The sequence below is a fragment of the Oncorhynchus mykiss genome, chromosome 2, assembly GCF_057628025.1.
Source record: "Oncorhynchus mykiss isolate SJ-2025 chromosome 2, ASM5762802v1, whole genome shotgun sequence".
NCBI classification, from domain to species: Eukaryota; Metazoa; Chordata; class Actinopteri; order Salmoniformes; family Salmonidae; genus Oncorhynchus; species Oncorhynchus mykiss.
This window is the reverse complement of record NC_143023.1, coordinates 963715-981801: the sequence shown is the minus strand read 5'-3', so window position 1 is coordinate 981801 and position 18087 is coordinate 963715. Positions and strand designations below refer to the sequence as shown.

Genomic DNA, 18087 nt, shown 5'->3' with positions numbered 1-18087 from the left:
ATAACAGAGAGAGGGAGTAGTGAGGGGAAATGGCTTTTATAACACAGAGAGAGAGTAGTGAGGGGAAATGGCTTTTATAACACAGAGAGAGGGAGTAGTGAGGGGAAATGGCTTTTATAACACAGAGAGAGAGAGAGAGTAGTGAGGGGAAATGGCTTTTATAACACAGAGAGAGAGTAGTGAGGGGAAATGGCTTTTACAACAGAGAGAGAGAGTAGTGAGTGGAAATGGCTTTTATAACACAGAGAGAGAGTAGTGAGGGGAAATGGCTTTTATAACACAGAGAGAGAGAGAGTAGTGAGGGGAAATGGCTTTTATAACACAAGAGAGAGGGAGTAGTGAGGGGAAATGGCTTTTATAACACAGAGAGAGGGAGTAGTGAGTGGAAATGGCTTTTATAACACAGAGAGGGAGTAGTGAGGGGAAATGGCTTTTATAACAGAGGGAGTAGTGAGGGGAAATGGCTTTTATAACACAGAGAGGGAGTAGTGAGGGGAAATGGCTTTTATAACACAGAGAGGGAGTAGTGAGGGGAAATGGCTTTTATAACACAGAGAGAGAGTAGTGAGGGGAAATGGCTTTTACAACAGAGAGGGAGTAGTGAGGGGAAATGGCTTTTATAACACAAGAGAGAGGGAGTAGTGAGGGGAAATGGCTTTTACAACAGAGAGAGAGAGTAGTGAGGGGAAATGGCTTTTACAACAGAGAGGGAGTAGTGAGGGGAAATGGCTTTTATAACAGAGAGAGGGAGTAGTGAGGGGAAATGGCTTTTATAACACAGAGAGAGAGTAGTGAGGGGAAATGGCTTTTATAACACAGAGAGAGGGAGTAGTGAGGGGAAATGGCTTTTATAACACAGAGAGAGAGAGTAGTGAGGGGAAATGGCTTTTATAACACAGAGAGAGAGTAGTGAGGGGAAATGGCTTTTACAACAGAGAGAGAGAGTAGTGAGTGGAAATGGCTTTTATAACACAGAGAGAGAGTAGTGAGGGGAAATGGCTTTTATAACACAGAGAGAGAGAGAGTAGTGAGGGGAAATGGCTTTTATAACACAAGAGAGAGGGAGTAGTGAGGGGAAATGGCTTTTATAACACAGAGAGAGGGAGTAGTGAGGGGAAATGGCTTTTACAACAGAGAGAGAGAGTAGTGAGTGGAAATGGCTTTTATAACACAGAGAGGGAGTAGTGAGGGGAAATGGCTTTTATAACAGAGGGAGTAGTGAGGGGAAATGGCTTTTATAACACAGAGAGAGAGAGAGTAGTGAGGGGAAATGGCTTTTATAACAGAGGGAGTAGTGAGGGGAAATGGCTTTTATAACACAGAGAGGGAGTAGTGAGGGGAAATGGCTTTTATAACACAGAGAGGGAGTAGTGAGGGGAAATGGCTTTTATAACACAGAGAGAGAGTAGTGAGGGGAAATGGCTTTTACAACAGAGAGGGAGTAGTGAGGGGAAATGGCTTTTATAACACAAGAGAGAGGGAGTAGTGAGGGGAAATGGCTTTTACAACAGAGAGAGAGAGTAGTGAGTGGAAATGGCTTTTATAACAGAGAGAGGGAGTAGTGAGGGGAAATGGCTTTTATAACACAGAGAGAGAGTAGTGAGGGGAAATGGCTTTTATAACACAGAGAGAGGGAGTAGTGAGGGGAAATGGCTTTTATAACACAGAGAGAGAGTAGTGAGGGGAAATGGCTTTTACAACAGAGAGAGAGAGTAGTGAGTGGAAATGGCTTTTATAACACAGAGAGAGAGTAGTGAGGGGAAATGGCTTTTATAACACAGAGAGAGAGAGAGTAGTGAGGGGAAATGGCTTTTATAACACAAGAGAGAGGGAGTAGTGAGGGGAAATGGCTTTTACAACAGAGAGAGAGAGTAGTGAGTGGAAATGGCTTTTATAACACAGAGAGGGAGTAGTGAGGGGAAATGGCTTTTATAACAGAGGGAGTAGTGAGGGGAAATGGCTTTTATAACACAGAGAGGGAGTTTGAGGGGAAATGGCTTTTATAACACAGAGAGGGAGTAGTGAGGGGAAATGGCTTTTATAACACAGAGAGAGAGTAGTGAGGGGAAATGGCTTTTACAACAGAGAGGGAGTAGTGAGGGGAAATGGCTTTTATAACACAAGAGAGAGGGAGTAGTGAGGGGAAATGGCTTTTATAACACAGAGAGAGGGAGTAGTGAGGGGAAATGGCTTTTACAACAGAGAGAGAGAGTAGTGAGTGGAAATGGCTTTTATAACAGAGAGGGAGTAGTGAGGGGAAATGGCTTTTATAACACAGAGAGAGAGTAGTGAGGGGAAATGGCTTTTATAACACAGAGAGAGGGGGAGTAGTGAGGGGAAATGGCTTTTATAACAGAGAGAGGGGGAGTAGTGAGGGGAAATTGCTTTTATAACACAGAGAGAGGGAGTAGTGAGGGGAAATGGCTTTTATAACACAGAGAGAGAGGGAGTAGTGAGGGGAAATGGCTTTTAACACACAGAGAGAGAGGGAGTAGTGAGGGGAAATGGCTTTTATAACACAGAGAGAGTAGTGAGGGGAAATGGCTTTTATAACACAGAGAGGGAGTGTTGAGGGGAAATGGCTTTTATAACACAGAGAGAGTAGTGAGGGGAAATGGCTTTTATAACACAGAGAGAGTAGTGAGGGGAGATGGCTTTTATAACACAGAGAGAGAGAGGGAGTAGTGAGGGGAAATGGCTTTTATAACACAGAGAGAGGGGGAGTAGTGAGGGGAAATGGCTTTTATAACACAGAGAGAGGGAGTAGTGAGGGGAAATGGCTTTTATAACACAGAGAGAGAGAGAGAGAGTAGTGAGGGGAAATGGCTTTTATAACACAGAGAGGGAGTAGTGAGGGGAAATGGCTTTTATAACACAGAGAGGGAGTAGTGAGGGGAAATGGCTTTTATAACACAGCGAGAGAGTAGTGAGGGGAAATGGCTTTTACAACAGAGAGGGAGTAGTGAGGGGAAATGGCTTTTATAACACAAGAGAGAGGGAGTAGTGAGGGGAAATGGCTTTTATAACACAGAGAGAGGGAGTAGTGAGGGGAAATGGCTTTTACAACAGAGAGAGAGAGTAGTGAGTGGAAATGGCTTTTATAACAGAGAGAGGGAGTAGTGAGGGGAAATGGCTTTTATAACACAGAGAGAGAGTAGTGAGGGGAAATGGCTTTTATAACACAGAGAGAGGGAGTAGTGAGGGGAAATGGCTTTTATAACACAGAGAGAGAGAGAGAGTAGTGAGGGGAAATGGCTTTTATAACACAGAGAGAGAGTAGTGAGGGGAAATGGCTTTTACAACAGAGAGAGAGAGTAGTGAGTGGAAATGGCTTTTATAACACAGAGAGAGAGTAGTGAGGGGAAATGGCTTTTATAACACAGAGAGAGAGAGAGTAGTGAGGGGAAATGGCTTTTATAACACAAGAGAGAGGGAGTAGTGAGGGGAAATGGCTTTTATAACACAGAGAGAGGGAGTAGTGAGTGGAAATGGCTTTTATAACACAGAGAGGGAGTAGTGAGGGGAAATGGCTTTTATAACAGAGGGAGTAGTGAGGGGAAATGGCTTTTATAACACAGAGAGGGAGTAGTGAGGGGAAATGGCTTTTATAACACAGAGAGGGAGTAGTGAGGGGAAATGGCTTTTATAACACAGAGAGAGAGTAGTGAGGGGAAATGGCTTTTACAACAGAGAGGGAGTAGTGAGGGGAAATGGCTTTTATAACACAAGAGAGAGGGAGTAGTGAGGGGAAATGGCTTTTACAACAGAGAGAGAGAGTAGTGAGGGGAAATGGCTTTTACAACAGAGAGGGAGTAGTGAGGGGAAATGGCTTTTATAACAGAGAGAGGGAGTAGTGAGGGGAAATGGCTTTTATAACACAGAGAGAGAGTAGTGAGGGGAAATGGCTTTTATAACACAGAGAGAGGGAGTAGTGAGGGGAAATGGCTTTTATAACACAGAGAGAGAGAGTAGTGAGGGGAAATGGCTTTTATAACACAGAGAGAGAGTAGTGAGGGGAAATGGCTTTTACAACAGAGAGAGAGAGTAGTGAGTGGAAATGGCTTTTATAACACAGAGAGAGAGTAGTGAGGGGAAATGGCTTTTATAACACAGAGAGAGAGAGAGTAGTGAGGGGAAATGGCTTTTATAACACAAGAGAGAGGGAGTAGTGAGGGGAAATGGCTTTTATAACACAGAGAGAGGGAGTAGTGAGGGGAAATGGCTTTTACAACAGAGAGAGAGAGTAGTGAGTGGAAATGGCTTTTATAACACAGAGAGGGAGTAGTGAGGGGAAATGGCTTTTATAACAGAGGGAGTAGTGAGGGGAAATGGCTTTTATAACACAGAGAGAGAGAGAGTAGTGAGGGGAAATGGCTTTTATAACAGAGGGAGTAGTGAGGGGAAATGGCTTTTATAACACAGAGAGGGAGTAGTGAGGGGAAATGGCTTTTATAACACAGAGAGGGAGTAGTGAGGGGAAATGGCTTTTATAACACAGAGAGAGAGTAGTGAGGGGAAATGGCTTTTACAACAGAGAGGGAGTAGTGAGGGGAAATGGCTTTTATAACACAAGAGAGAGGGAGTAGTGAGGGGAAATGGCTTTTACAACAGAGAGAGAGAGTAGTGAGTGGAAATGGCTTTTATAACAGAGAGAGGGAGTAGTGAGGGGAAATGGCTTTTATAACACAGAGAGAGAGTAGTGAGGGGAAATGGCTTTTATAACACAGAGAGAGGGAGTAGTGAGGGGAAATGGCTTTTATAACACAGAGAGAGAGTAGTGAGGGGAAATGGCTTTTACAACAGAGAGAGAGAGTAGTGAGTGGAAATGGCTTTTATAACACAGAGAGAGAGTAGTGAGGGGAAATGGCTTTTATAACACAGAGAGAGAGAGAGTAGTGAGGGGAAATGGCTTTTATAACACAAGAGAGAGGGAGTAGTGAGGGGAAATGGCTTTTATAACACAGAGAGAGGGAGTAGTGAGGGGAAATGGCTTTTACAACAGAGAGAGAGAGTAGTGAGTGGAAATGGCTTTTATAACACAGAGAGGGAGTAGTGAGGGGAAATGGCTTTTATAACAGAGGGAGTAGTGAGGGGAAATGGCTTTTATAACACAGAGAGGGAGTAGTGAGGGGAAATGGCTTTTATAACACAGAGAGAGAGTAGTGAGGGGAAATGGCTTTTATAACACAGAGAGAGAGAGTAGTGAGGGGAAATGGCTTTTATAACACAGAGAGGGAGAGAGAGTAGTGAGGGGAAATGGCTTTTATAACACAAGAGAGAGGGAGTAGTGAGGGGAAATGGCTTTTATAACAGAGAGAGAGAGAGAGTAGTGAGGGGAAATGGCTTTTATAACACAGAGAGGGAGTAGTGAGGGGAAATGGCTTTTATAACACAGAGAGAGAGTAGTGAGGGGAAATGGCTTTTATAACACAGAGAGAGAGAGTAGTGAGGGGAAATGGCTTTTATAACACAGAGAGGGAGAGAGAGTAGTGAGTGGAAATGGCTTTTATAACAGAGAGAGGGAGTAGTGAGGGGAAATGGCTTTTATAACACAGAGAGAGAGTAGTGAGGGGAAATGGCTTTTATAACACAGAGAGAGGGAGTAGTGAGGGGAAATGGCTTTTATAACACAGAGAGAGAGAGAGAGTAGTGAGGGGAAATGGCTTTTATAACACAGAGAGAGAGTAGTGAGGGGAAATGGCTTTTACAACAGAGAGAGAGAGTAGTGAGTGGAAATGGCTTTTATAACACAGAGAGAGAGTAGTGAGGGGAAATGGCTTTTATAACACAGAGAGAGAGAGAGTAGTGAGGGGAAATGGCTTTTATAACACAAGAGAGAGGGAGTAGTGAGGGGAAATGGCTTTTATAACACAGAGAGAGGGAGTAGTGAGGGGAAATGGCTTTTACAACAGAGAGAGAGAGTAGTGAGTGGAAATGGCTTTTATAACACAGAGAGGGAGTAGTGAGGGGAAATGGCTTTTATAACAGAGGGAGTAGTGAGGGGAAATGGCTTTTATAACACAGAGAGAGAGAGAGTAGTGAGGGGAAATGGCTTTTATAACAGAGGGAGTAGTGAGGGGAAATGGCTTTTATAACACAGAGAGGGAGTAGTGAGGGGAAATGGCTTTTATAACACAGAGAGGGAGTAGTGAGGGGAAATGGCTTTTATAACACAGAGAGAGAGTAGTGAGGGGAAATGGCTTTTACAACAGAGAGGGAGTAGTGAGGGGAAATGGCTTTTATAACACAAGAGAGAGGGAGTAGTGAGGGGAAATGGCTTTTACAACAGAGAGAGAGAGTAGTGAGTGGAAATGGCTTTTATAACAGAGAGAGGGAGTAGTGAGGGGAAATGGCTTTTATAACACAGAGAGAGAGTAGTGAGGGGAAATGGCTTTTATAACACAGAGAGAGGGAGTAGTGAGGGGAAATGGCTTTTATAACACAGAGAGAGAGAGAGAGTAGTGAGGGGAAATGGCTTTTATAACACAGAGAGAGAGTAGTGAGGGGAAATGGCTTTTACAACAGAGAGAGAGAGTAGTGAGTGGAAATGGCTTTTATAACACAGAGAAAGAGTAGTGAGGGGAAATGGCTTTTATAACACAGAGAGAGAGAGAGTAGTGAGGGGAAATGGCTTTTATAACACAAGAGAGAGGGAGTAGTGAGGGGAAATGGCTTTTATAACACAGAGAGAGGGAGTAGTGAGGGGAAATGGCTTTTACAACAGAGAGAGAGAGTAGTGAGTGGAAATGGCTTTTATAACACAGAGAGGGAGTAGTGAGGGGAAATGGCTTTTATAACAGAGGGAGTAGTGAGGGGAAATGGCTTTTATAACACAGAGAGGGAGTAGTGAGGGGAAATGGCTTTTATAACACAGAGAGAGAGTAGTGAGGGGAAATGGCTTTTATAACACAGAGAGAGAGAGTAGTGAGGGGAAATGGCTTTTATAACACAGAGAGGGAGAGAGAGTAGTGAGGGGAAATGGCTTTTATAACACAAGAGAGAGGGAGTAGTGAGGGGAAATGGCTTTTATAACACAGAGAGAGAGAGAGTAGTGAGGGGAAATGGCTTTTATAACACAAGAGAGAGGGAGTAGTGAGGGGAAATGGCTTTTATAACACAGAGGGAGTAGTGAGGGGAAATGGCTTTTACAACAGAGAGAGAGAGTAGTGAGTGGAAATGGCTTTTATAACACAGAGAGGGAGTAGTGAGGGGAAATGGCTTTTATAACACAGAGAGAGAGTAGTGAGGGGAAATGGCTTTTATAACACAGAGAGAGGGAGTAGTGAGGGGAAATGGCTTTTATAACACAGAGAGGGAGTAGTGAGGGGAAATGGCTTTTATAACAGAGGGAGTAGTGAGGGGAAATGGCTTTTATAACACAGAGAGGGAGTAGTGAGGGGAAATGGCTTTTATAACACAGAGAGAGTAGTGAGGGGAAATGGCTTTTATAACACAGAGAGGGAGTAGTGAGGGGAAATGGCTTTTATAACACAGAGAGGGAGTAGTGAGGGGAAATGGCTTTTATAACACAGAGAGGGAGTAGTGAGGGGAAATGGCTTTTATAACACAGAGAGAGGGGGAGTAGTGAGGGGAAATGGCTTTTATAACACAGAGAGAGAGGGAGTAGTGAGGGGAAATGGCTTTTATAACACAGAGAGAGAGGGAGTAGTGAGGGGAAATGGCTTTTAACACACAGAGAGAGAGGGAGTAGTGAGGGGAAATTGCTTTTATAACACAGAGAGGGAGTAGTGAGGGGAAATGGCTTTTATAACACAGAGAGGGAGTAGTGAGGGGAAATGGCTTTTATAACACAGAGAGGGAGTAGTGAGGGGAAATGGCTTTTATAACACAGAGAGGGAGTAGTGAGGGGAAATGGCTTTTATAACACAGAGAGAGAGTAGTGAGGGGAAATGGCTTTTATAACACAGAGAGGGAGTAGTGAGGGGAAATGGCTTTTATAACACAGAGAGGGAGTAGTGAGGGGAAATGCCTTTTATAACACAGAGAGAGTAGTGAGGGGAAATGGCTTTTATAACACAGAGAGGGAGTAGTGAGGGGAAATGGCTTTTATAACACAGAGAGGGAGGGAGTAGTGAGGGGAAATGGCTTTTATAACACACAGAGGGAGTAGTGAGAGGAAATGGCTTTTATAACACAGAGAGGGAGTAGTGAGGGGAAATGGCTTTTATAACACAGTGCCTAGGAGGAGGAAGTAGGAAAGCAGTCCATTTGGTGTTCAGTAAGTGGACTAAGACAGACATGGTTGGTAGTTTATCTACAAAGTGCGTAGGGGGTAGTGCGTAGGGGGTAGCGCGTAGGGGGTAGCGCGTAGGGGGTAGCGCGTAGGGGGTAGCGCGTAGGGGGTAGCGCGTAGGGGGTAGCGCGTAGGGGGTAGCGCGTAGGGGGTAGCGCGTAGGGGGTAGCGCGTAGGGGGTAGCGCGTAGGGGGTAGCGCGTAGGGGGTAGCGCGTAGGGGGTAGCGCGTAGGGGGTAGCGCGTAGGGGGTAGTGCGTAAGGGGTAGTGCGTAGGGGGTAGCGCGTAGTGCGTAGGGGGTAGTGCGTAGGGGGTAGTGCGTAGTGGGTAGTGCGTAGGGGGTAGCGCGTAGGGGGTAGCGCGTAGGGCGTAGGGGGTAGTGCGTAGGGGGTAGCGCGTAGTGCGTAGGGGGTAGTGCGTAGTGCGTAGGGGGTAGTGCGTAGTGCGTAGGGGGTAGCGCGTAGTGCGTAGCGCGTAGGGGGTAGCGCGTAGTGCGTAGAGGGTAGCGCGTAGAGGGTAGCGCGTAGGGGGTAGCGCGTAGTGCGTAGGGGGTAGCGCGTAGTGCTTAGGGGGTAGTGCGTAGTGCGTAGGGGGTAGTGCGTAGGGGGTAGTGCGTAGGGAGTAGCGCGTAGTGCGTAGGGGGTAGCGCGTAGTGCGTAGGGGGTAGCGCGTAGTGCGTAGGGGTTAGTGAGTAGTGCGTAGGGGGTAGCGCGTAGTGCGTAGGGGGTAGCGCGTAGTGCATAGGGGGTAGTGCGTAGTGCGTAGTGCGTAGGGGGTAGTGCGTATTGCGTAGTGCGTAGGGGGTAGTGCGTAGGGGGTAGTGCGTAGGGGGTAGTGCGTAGGGGGTAGTGCGTAGGGGGTAGGGGGTAGTGCGTAGGGGGTAGTGCGTAGGGGGTAGTGCGTAGTGCGTAGGGGGTAGTGCGTAGTGCGTAGTGCGTAGGGGGTAGTGGGTAGTGCGTAGGGGGTAGTGCGTAGGGGGTAGTGCGTAGGGGGTAGTGGGTAGTGCGTAGGGGGTTGTGCGTAGGGGGTAGTGCGTAGGGGGTAGGGCGTAGGGGGTAGTGCGTAGGGGGTAGTGCGTAGTGCGTAGTGCGTAGGGGGTAGTGGGTAGTGCGTAGGGGGTAGTGCGTAGGGGGTAGTGGGTAGTGCGTAGGGGGTAGTGCGTAGGGGGTAGTGCGTAGGGGGTAGTGCGTAGTGCGTAGGGGGTAGGGCGTAGTGGGTAGTGCGTAGGGGGTAGTGCGTAGGGGGTAGTGCGTAGGGGGTAGTGGGTAGTGCGTAGGGGGTAGTGCGTAGGGGGTAGGGCGTAGGGGGTAGGGCGTAGTGGGTAGTGCGTCTGCTGTCTGTCCTGCCTCTCAGAACCTGGGCATATGTCTGCTGTCTGTCCTGCCTCTCAGAACCTGGGCGTGTTCCTGCTGTCTGTCCTGCCTCTCAGAACCTGGGCATATGTCTGCTGTCTGTCCTGCCTCTCAGAACCTGGGCGTGTTCCTGCTGTCTGTCCTGCCTCTCAGAACCTGGGTGTGTGGGCTCTGTGGTTGAAGTCAGATTTCTTCACACGTAGGGAGAGAGCATGATGCTTCATCGTCTCTGAGTGGATTACCCCCCCCCCCACACACATAACGGGGTAAGGATTAGTCCGTCCCCCCCCATAATGAGGTAAGGATTAGCCCCCCCCCCAACATAACGAGGTAGGGATTAGCCCCCCCCCCAACATAACGAGGTAAGGATTAGCCCCCCCCCACATAACGAGGTAAGGATTAGTCCGTCCTCCACACATAACGAGGTAAGGATTAGCCCCCCCCCTCCCCATAACGAGGTAAGGATTAGCCCCCCCCACATAACGAGGTAAGGATTAGGCCCCCCCCCAACGAGGTAAGGATTAGTCCGTCCTCCACACATAACGAGGTAAGGATTAGCCCCCCCCATAATGAGGTAAGGATTAGCCCCCCCCACATAACGAGGTAAGGATTACCCCCCCCCCACAACGAGGTAAGGATTAGCCCCCCCCCCACATAACGAGGTAAGGATTAGCCCCCCCCCCCATAATGAGGTAAGGATTAGCCCCCCCCCCCCATAACGAGGTAAGGATTAGCCCCCCCCCCATAATGAGGTAAGGATTAGCCCCCCCCCACATAACGAGGTAAGGATTAGCCCCCCCCCCCACATAACGAGGTAAGGATTAGCCCCCCCCACATAACGAGGTAAGGATTAGCCCCCCCCCCATAATGAGGTAAGGATTAGCCCCCCCCCCCACATAACGAGGTAAGGATTAGCCCCCCCCCCCATAACGAGGTAAGGATTAGCCCCCCCCCACATAACGAGGTAAGGATTAGGCCCCCCTCCCCACATAACGAGGTAAGGATTAGCCCCCCCCCACATAACGAGGTAGGGATTAACCCCCCCCCCAACATAACGAGGTAAGGATTAGCCCCCCCCCCCCCCACATAACGAGGTAAGGATTAGCCCCCCCCCCCCCCCCCAACGAGGTAAGGATTAGTCCGTCCTCCACACACAACGAGGTAAGGATTAGTCCGCCCCCCCCAACGAGGTAAGGATTAGTCCCCCCCCCCAACGAGGTAAGGATTAGTCCGTCCTCCACACATAACGAGGTAAGGATTAGTCCGTCCCCCCAACGAGGTAAGGATTAGCCCCCCCCCATAATGAGGTAAGGATTAGCCCCCCCCAACATAACGAGGTAAGGATTAGCCCCCCCCCCCACATAACGAGGTAGGGATTAGCCCCCCCCCCCAACATAACGAGGTAAGGATTAGCCCCCCCCCATAATGAGGTAAGGATTAGCCCCCCCCCCCCCACATAACGAGGTAAGGATTAGCCCCCCCCCATAATGAGGTAAGGATTAGCCCCCCCCCCACATAACGAGGTAAGGATTAGCCCCCCCCCCCCCACATAACGAGGTAAGGATTGTTCCGTCCCCCCACATAACGAGGTAAGGATTAGTCCGTCCCCAACGAGGTAAGGATTAGTCCGTCCCCCCCAACGAGGTAAGGATTAGTCCGTCCTCCACACATAACGAGGTAAGGATTACCCCCCCCCCCCCCCCAACATAACGAGGTAAGGATTAGTCCCCCCCACATAACGAGGTAAGGATTAGCCCCTCCCCCCACATAACGAGGTAAGGATTAGCCCCCCCCCCCACATAAGGAGGTAAGGATTAGCCCCCCCCCCCCCACATAAGGAGGTAAGGATTAGTCCGTCCTCCACACATAACGAGGTAAGGATTAGCCCCCCCCCCCCCAACCCCCCACATAACGAGGTAAGGATTAGTCCGTCCCCCCCAACGAGGTAAGGATTAGCCCCCCCCCCCCATAATGAGGTAAGGATTAGCCCCCCCCAACATAACGAGGTAAGGATTAGCCCCCCCCCCACATAACGAGGTAGGGATTAGCCCCCCCCCCCAACATAACGAGGTAAGGATTAGCCCCCCCCACATAACGAGGTAAGGATTAGCCCCCCCCCCCCCAACGAGGTAAGGATTAGTCCGTCCTCCACACATAACGAGGTAAGGATTAGCCCCCCCCTCCCCATAATGAGGTAAGGATTAGCCCCCCCCCACATAACAAGGTAAGGATTAGCCCCCCCCAACGAGGTAAGGATTAGTCCGTCCTCCACACATAACGAGGTAAGGATTAGCCCCCCCCCCCATAATGAGGTAAGGATTAGCCCCCCCCCCACATAACGAGGTAAGGATTAGCCCCCCCCCACATAACGAGGTAAGGATTAGCCCCCCCCCCCCCCATAATGAGGTAAGGATTAGCCCCCCCCCACATAACGAGGCAAGGATTAGCCCCCCCCCCCCATAATGAGGTAAGGATTAGCCCCCCCCCACATAACGAGGTAAGGATTAGCCCCCCCCCCCACATAACGAGGTAAGGATTAGCCCCCCCCACATAACGAGGTAAGGATTAGCCCCCCCCATAACGAGGTAAGGATTAGCCCCCCCCCCCCCCAACCCCCCACATAACGAGGTAAGGATTAGTCCGTCCCCCCCAACGAGGTAAGGATTAGCCCCCCCCAACATAACGAGGTAAGGATTAGCCCCCCCCCCACATAACGAGGTAGGGATTAGCCCCCCCCCAACATAACGAGGTAAGGATTAGCCCCCCCCCACATAACGAGGTAAGGATTAGCCCCCCCCCCCCCCAACGAGGTAAGGATTAGTCCGTCCTCCACACATAACGAGGTAAGGATTAGCCCCCCCCTCCCCATAATGAGGTAAGGATTAGCCCCCCCCACATAACAAGGTAAGGATTAGCCCCCCCCAACGAGGTAAGGATTAGTCCGTCCTCCACACATAACGAGGTAAGGATTAGCCCCCCCCCCATAATGAGGTAAGGATTAGCCCCCCCCACATAACGAGGTAAGGATTAGCCCCCCCACATAACGAGGTAAGGATTAGCCCCCCCCCCATAATGAGGTAAGGATTAGCCCCCCCCCACATAACGAGGCAAGGATTAGCCCCCCCCCCCCATAATGAGGTAAGGATTAGCCCCCCCCACATAACGAGGTAAGGATTACCCCCCCCCCACATAACGAGGTAAGGATTAGTCCGTCCCCCCACATAACGAGGTAAGGATTAGTCCGTCCCCAACGAGGTAAGGATTAGTCCGTCCCCCCCAACGAGGTAAGGATTAGTCCGTCCTCCACACATAACGAGGTAAGGATTACCCCCCCCACATAACGAGGTAAGGATTAGCCCCTCCCCCCACATAACGAGGTAAGGATTAGCCCCCCCCCCCCCACATAAGGAGGTAAGGATTAGCCCCCCCCCCCCACATAAGGAGGTAAGGATTAGTCCGTCCTCCACACATAACGAGGTAAGGATTAGCCCCCCCCCCCCAACCCCCCACATAACGAGGTAAGGATTAGTCCGTCCCCCCCAACGAGGTAAGGATTAGCCCCCCCCCCATAATGAGGTAAGGATTAGCCCCCCCCAACATAACGAGGTAAGGATTAGCCCCCCCCCCACATAACGAGGTAGGGATTAGCCCCCCCCCCCAACATAACGAGGTAAGGATTAGCCCCCCCCCCACATAACGAGGTAAGGATTAGCCCCCCCCCCCCCAACGAGGTAAGGATTAGTCCGTCCTCCACACATAACGAGGTAAGGATTAGCCCCCCCCTCCCCATAATGAGGTAAGGATTAGCCCCCCCCCACATAACAAGGTAAGGATTAGCCCCCCCCAACGAGGTAAGGATTAGTCCGTCCTCCACACATAACGAGGTAAGGATTAGCCCCCCCCCCATAATGAGGTAAGGATTAGACCCCCCCCACATAATGAGGTAAGGATTAGCCCCCCCCACATAACGAGGTAAGGATTAGCCCCCCCCCCCATAATGAGGTAAGGATTAGCCCCCCCCCACATAACGAGGCAAGGATTAGCCCCCCCCCCATAATGAGGTAAGGATTAGCCCCCCCCACATAACGAGGTAAGGATTAGCCCCCCCCCCCACATAACGAGGTAAGGATTAGCCCCCCCCACATAACGAGGTAAGGATTAGCCCCCCCCATAACGAGGTAAGGATTAGCCCCCCCCCCCCCCAACCCCCCACATAACGAGGTAAGGATTAGTCCGTCCCCCCCAACGAGGTAAGGATTAGCCCCCCCCAACATAACGAGGTAAGGATTAGCCCCCCCCCACATAACGAGGTAGGGATTAGCCCCCCCCCAACATAACGAGGTAAGGATTAGCCCCCCCCACATAACGAGGTAAGGATTAGCCCCCCCCCCCCCCAACGAGGTAAGGATTAGTCCGTCCTCCACACATAACGAGGTAAGGATTAGCCCCCCCCTCCCCATAATGAGGTAAGGATTAGCCCCCCCCCACATAACAAGGTAAGGATTAGCCCCCCCCAACGAGGTAAGGATTAGTCCGTCCTCCACACATAACGAGGTAAGGATTAGCCCCCCCCCCCATAATGAGGTAAGGATTAGCCCCCCCCCACATAACGAGGTAAGGATTAGCCCCCCCACATAACGAGGTGCCTGGGCGTGTTCCTGCTGTCTGTCCTGCCTCTCAGAACCTGGGTGTGTGGGCTCTGTGGTTGAAGTCAGATTTCTTCACACGTAGGGAGAGAGCATGATGCTTCATCGTCTCTGAGTGGATTACCCCCCCCCCCACACACATAACGGGGTAAGGATTAGTCCGTCCCCCCCCATAATGAGGTAAGGATTAGCCCCCCCCCCAACATAACGAGGTAGGGATTAGCCCCCCCCCCCAACATAACGAGGTAAGGATTAGCCCCCCCCCACATAACGAGGTAAGGATTAGTCCGTCCTCCACACATAACGAGGTAAGGATTAGCCCCCCCCCTCCCCATAATGAGGTAAGGATTAGCCCCCCCCACATAACGAGGTAAGGATTAGGCCCCCCCCCAACGAGGTAAGGATTAGTCCGTCCTCCACACATAACGAGGTAAGGATTAGCCCCCCCCATAATGAGGTAAGGATTAGCCCCCCCCACATAACGAGGTAAGGATTACCCCCCCCCACAACGAGGTAAGGATTAGCCCCCCCCCCACATAACGAGGTAAGGATTAGCCCCCCCCCCCATAATGAGGTAAGGATTAGCCCCCCCACATAACGAGGTAAGGATTAGCCCCCCCCCCATAATGAGGTAAGGATTAGCCTTATGATGCTTCATCGTCTCTGAGTGGATTACCCCCCCCCACATAACGAGGTAAGGATTAGTCCGTCCCCCCACATAACGAGGTAAGGATTAGTCCGTCCCCAACGAGGTAAGGATTAGTCCGTCCCCCCCAACGAGGTAAGGATTAGTCCGTCCTCCACACATAACGAGGTAAGGATTACCCCCCCCCAACATAACGAGGTAAGGATTAGTCCCCCCCCCACATAACGAGGTAAGGATTAGCCCCTCCCCCCACATAACGAGGTAAGGATTAGCCCCCCCCCCCCACATAAGGAGGTAAGGATTAGCCCCCCCCCCCACATAAGGAGGTAAGGATTAGTCCGTCCTCCACACATAACGAGGTAAGGATTAGCCCCCCCCCCCCAACATAACGAGGTAAGGATTAGTCCGTCCCCCCCAACGAGGTAAGGATTAGCCCCCCCCCCATAATGAGGTAAGGATTAGCCCCCCCCAACATAACGAGGTAAGGATTAGCCCCCCCCCACATAACGAGGTAGGGATTAGCCCCCCCCCCCCAACATAACGAGGTAAGGATTAGCCCCCCCCCCACATAACGAGGTAAGGATTAGCCCCCCCCCCAACGAGGTAAGGATTAGTCCGTCCTCCACACATAACGAGGTAAGGATTAGCCCCCCCCTCCCCATAATGAGGTAAGGATTAGCCCCCCCCCACATAACAAGGTAAGGATTAGCCCCCCCCAACGAGGTAAGGATTAGTCCGTCCTCCACACATAACGAGGTAAGGATTAGCCCCCCCCCCCATAATGAGGTAAGGATTAGACCCCCCCCACATAATGAGGTAAGGATTAGCCCCCCCCACATAACGAGGTAAGGATTAGCCCCCCCCCCCCATAATGAGGTAAGGATTAGCCCCCCCCCACATAACAAGGCAAGGATTAGCCCCCCCCCCATAATGAGGTAAGGATTAGCCCCCCCCACATAACGAGGTAAGGATTAGCCCCCCCCCCACATAACGAGGTAAGGATTAGCCCCCCCCACATAACGAGGTAAGGATTAGCCCCCCCATAACGAGGTAAGGATTAGCCCCCCCCCCCCCAACCCCCCACATAACGAGGTAAGGATTAGTCCGTCCCCCCCAACGAGGTAAGGATTAGCCCCCCCCAACATAACGAGGTAAGGATTAGCCCCCCCCCCACATAACGAGGTAGGGATTAGCCCCCCCCCAACATAACGAGGTAAGGATTAGCCCCCCCCACATAACGAGGTAAGGATTAGTCCGTCCCCCCCCAACGAGGTAAGGATTAGTCCGTCCTCCACACATAACGAGGTAAGGATTAGCCCCCCCCTCCCCATAATGAGGTAAGGATTAGCCCCCCCCCACATAACAAGGTAAGGATTAGCCCCCCCCAACGAGGTAAGGATTAGTCCGTCCTCCACACATAACGAGGTAAGGATTAGCCCCCCCCCCCCATAATGAGGTAAGGATTAGCCCCCCCCCACATAACGAGGTAAGGATTAGCCCCCCCACATAACGAGGTAAGGATTAGCCCCCCCCCCATAATGAGGTAAGGATTAGCCCCCCCCCCACATAACGAGGCAAGGATTAGCCCCCCCCCCCCCCAACCCCACACATAGCGAGGTAAGGATTAGCCCCTCCCCCCACATAACGAGGTAAGGATTAGCCCCCCCCCCCCCCCCAAGGTGGTAAGGATCAGTCCAGATCCATTTAGGATATTGTTCTCCTTTCCGTGTTTCACATGCAGCCATGACGTGTTGGTTCGATGGCGATTTACTGGGCTTTAATAGACTAACAGCTTGCCTCGTTCATTAAAAAGGTGTCAACTGACTGAATAAAGCCGATGTCATGTCCTTGTCGATCATAAATCAGACAACGTATTTACAGTATATGTCCGTGGTATCACAGCGGGACAAGTAACTAAAGATCTTGTTTTGTATTTTTTTTCCCATATGAAGTCCACCAGGACTTGCCAGACAGTGACGTTAAAAGGTGAGTGACTGGTCGGTAGCCCACCGATTGGCATCGGTGAGAGACACTTTAATTTGGCTCCCTTGTTTTTCATACCGGGGAGGCTTTTTGGTGAATCTCTGCAGATAAATGAATCAAAACATTCTATATAGTTGGTGAATCCTCCTCGGTGCAGGAACAATGGGTTCGTGGAGAGAGAGAGAGAGAGAGCTCTTTCATTAAATCGAGTGTAGAGGAGGGGTCCATTTGGGATTCAGATGTGGAGTAAGACGGACCTGGTTGGTTAGATAATAGACACAATGAGACAGCCAGAGCACAGCACCACCCCGTGACCAGCCGGACCCCCCTACCTTCTAGGGCACTAGGGTAGACAGCTCCCACATCAACCCCTAGCCCGTACCTTCTATGGCACTAGGGTAGACAGCTCCCACATCAACCCCTAGCCCCTACCTTCTAGGGCACTAGGGTAGACAGCCCCCACATCAACCCATAGCCCCTAGGGCACTAGGGTAGACAGCCCCCACATCAACCCTAGCCCCTACCTTCTAAGGGTAGACAGCACCAAGTCACATACCTGCTGGAGAGGTTGAGCAGTTCGTGTTTGTCGGCCACAGTACACTTCTCCTCCAGCCCCCACATCAACCCCTAGCCCCTACCTTCTAGGGCACTAGGGTAGACAGCCCCCACATCAACCCATAGCCCCTAGGGCACTAGGGTAGACAGCCCCCCCATCAACCCCTAGCCCCTACCTTCTAAGGGTAGACAGCACCAAGTCACATACCTGCTGGAGAGGTTGAGCAGTTCGTGTTTGTCGGCCACAGTACACTTCTCCTCCAGTTCCCACATCAGAACGTTGATCAGGTGGGAGTTCTTGATCACGATGGGAACCTCCTCAAACATGTGCTCAAAACCAATCATGGCCTTCTTCAATCTGAGGAGGAGGGAGAGAAAATAATCACTTCAGTTCAATTCATAGTCATTGATTCAACTCAGTTCAAGTCAAAGTCAATAACATTCCATTCAGTTCAATTCAATTTGATTGCCAGCTCTACAAAATGTAGTTGAACTAATTTGCCATGTGTGTTTATAAAACTGGATCATATTGACAACAGTCGTGGTAAACTGAGGGTAGAGACATAACAGACAGAGTCTATGGATCATATTGACAACATAACAGACAGTAGAGTCTAGTCTAATTCAGTGCAGTCTCTCTCTTCCTGTAGAG

General features: G+C 50.5%; 1 protein-coding gene across 2 annotated transcripts in view; it reads right to left on the bottom strand.

The window, feature by feature from the left end:
- The window catches only part of eif3h (eukaryotic translation initiation factor 3 subunit H), a 109900-nt gene that overhangs the window by 28590 nt on the left and 63223 nt on the right, over positions 1–18087 (bottom strand). For both annotated transcript variants that reach the window (XR_016483497.1, NM_001165087.1), the window contains 1 exon segment: positions 17644–17793. Coding sequence is in view for 1 of the 2 variants with exons in the window: in NM_001165087.1 (NP_001158559.1) it covers positions 17644–17793 (150 nt within the window). In the remaining variant the exon portion in view is untranslated.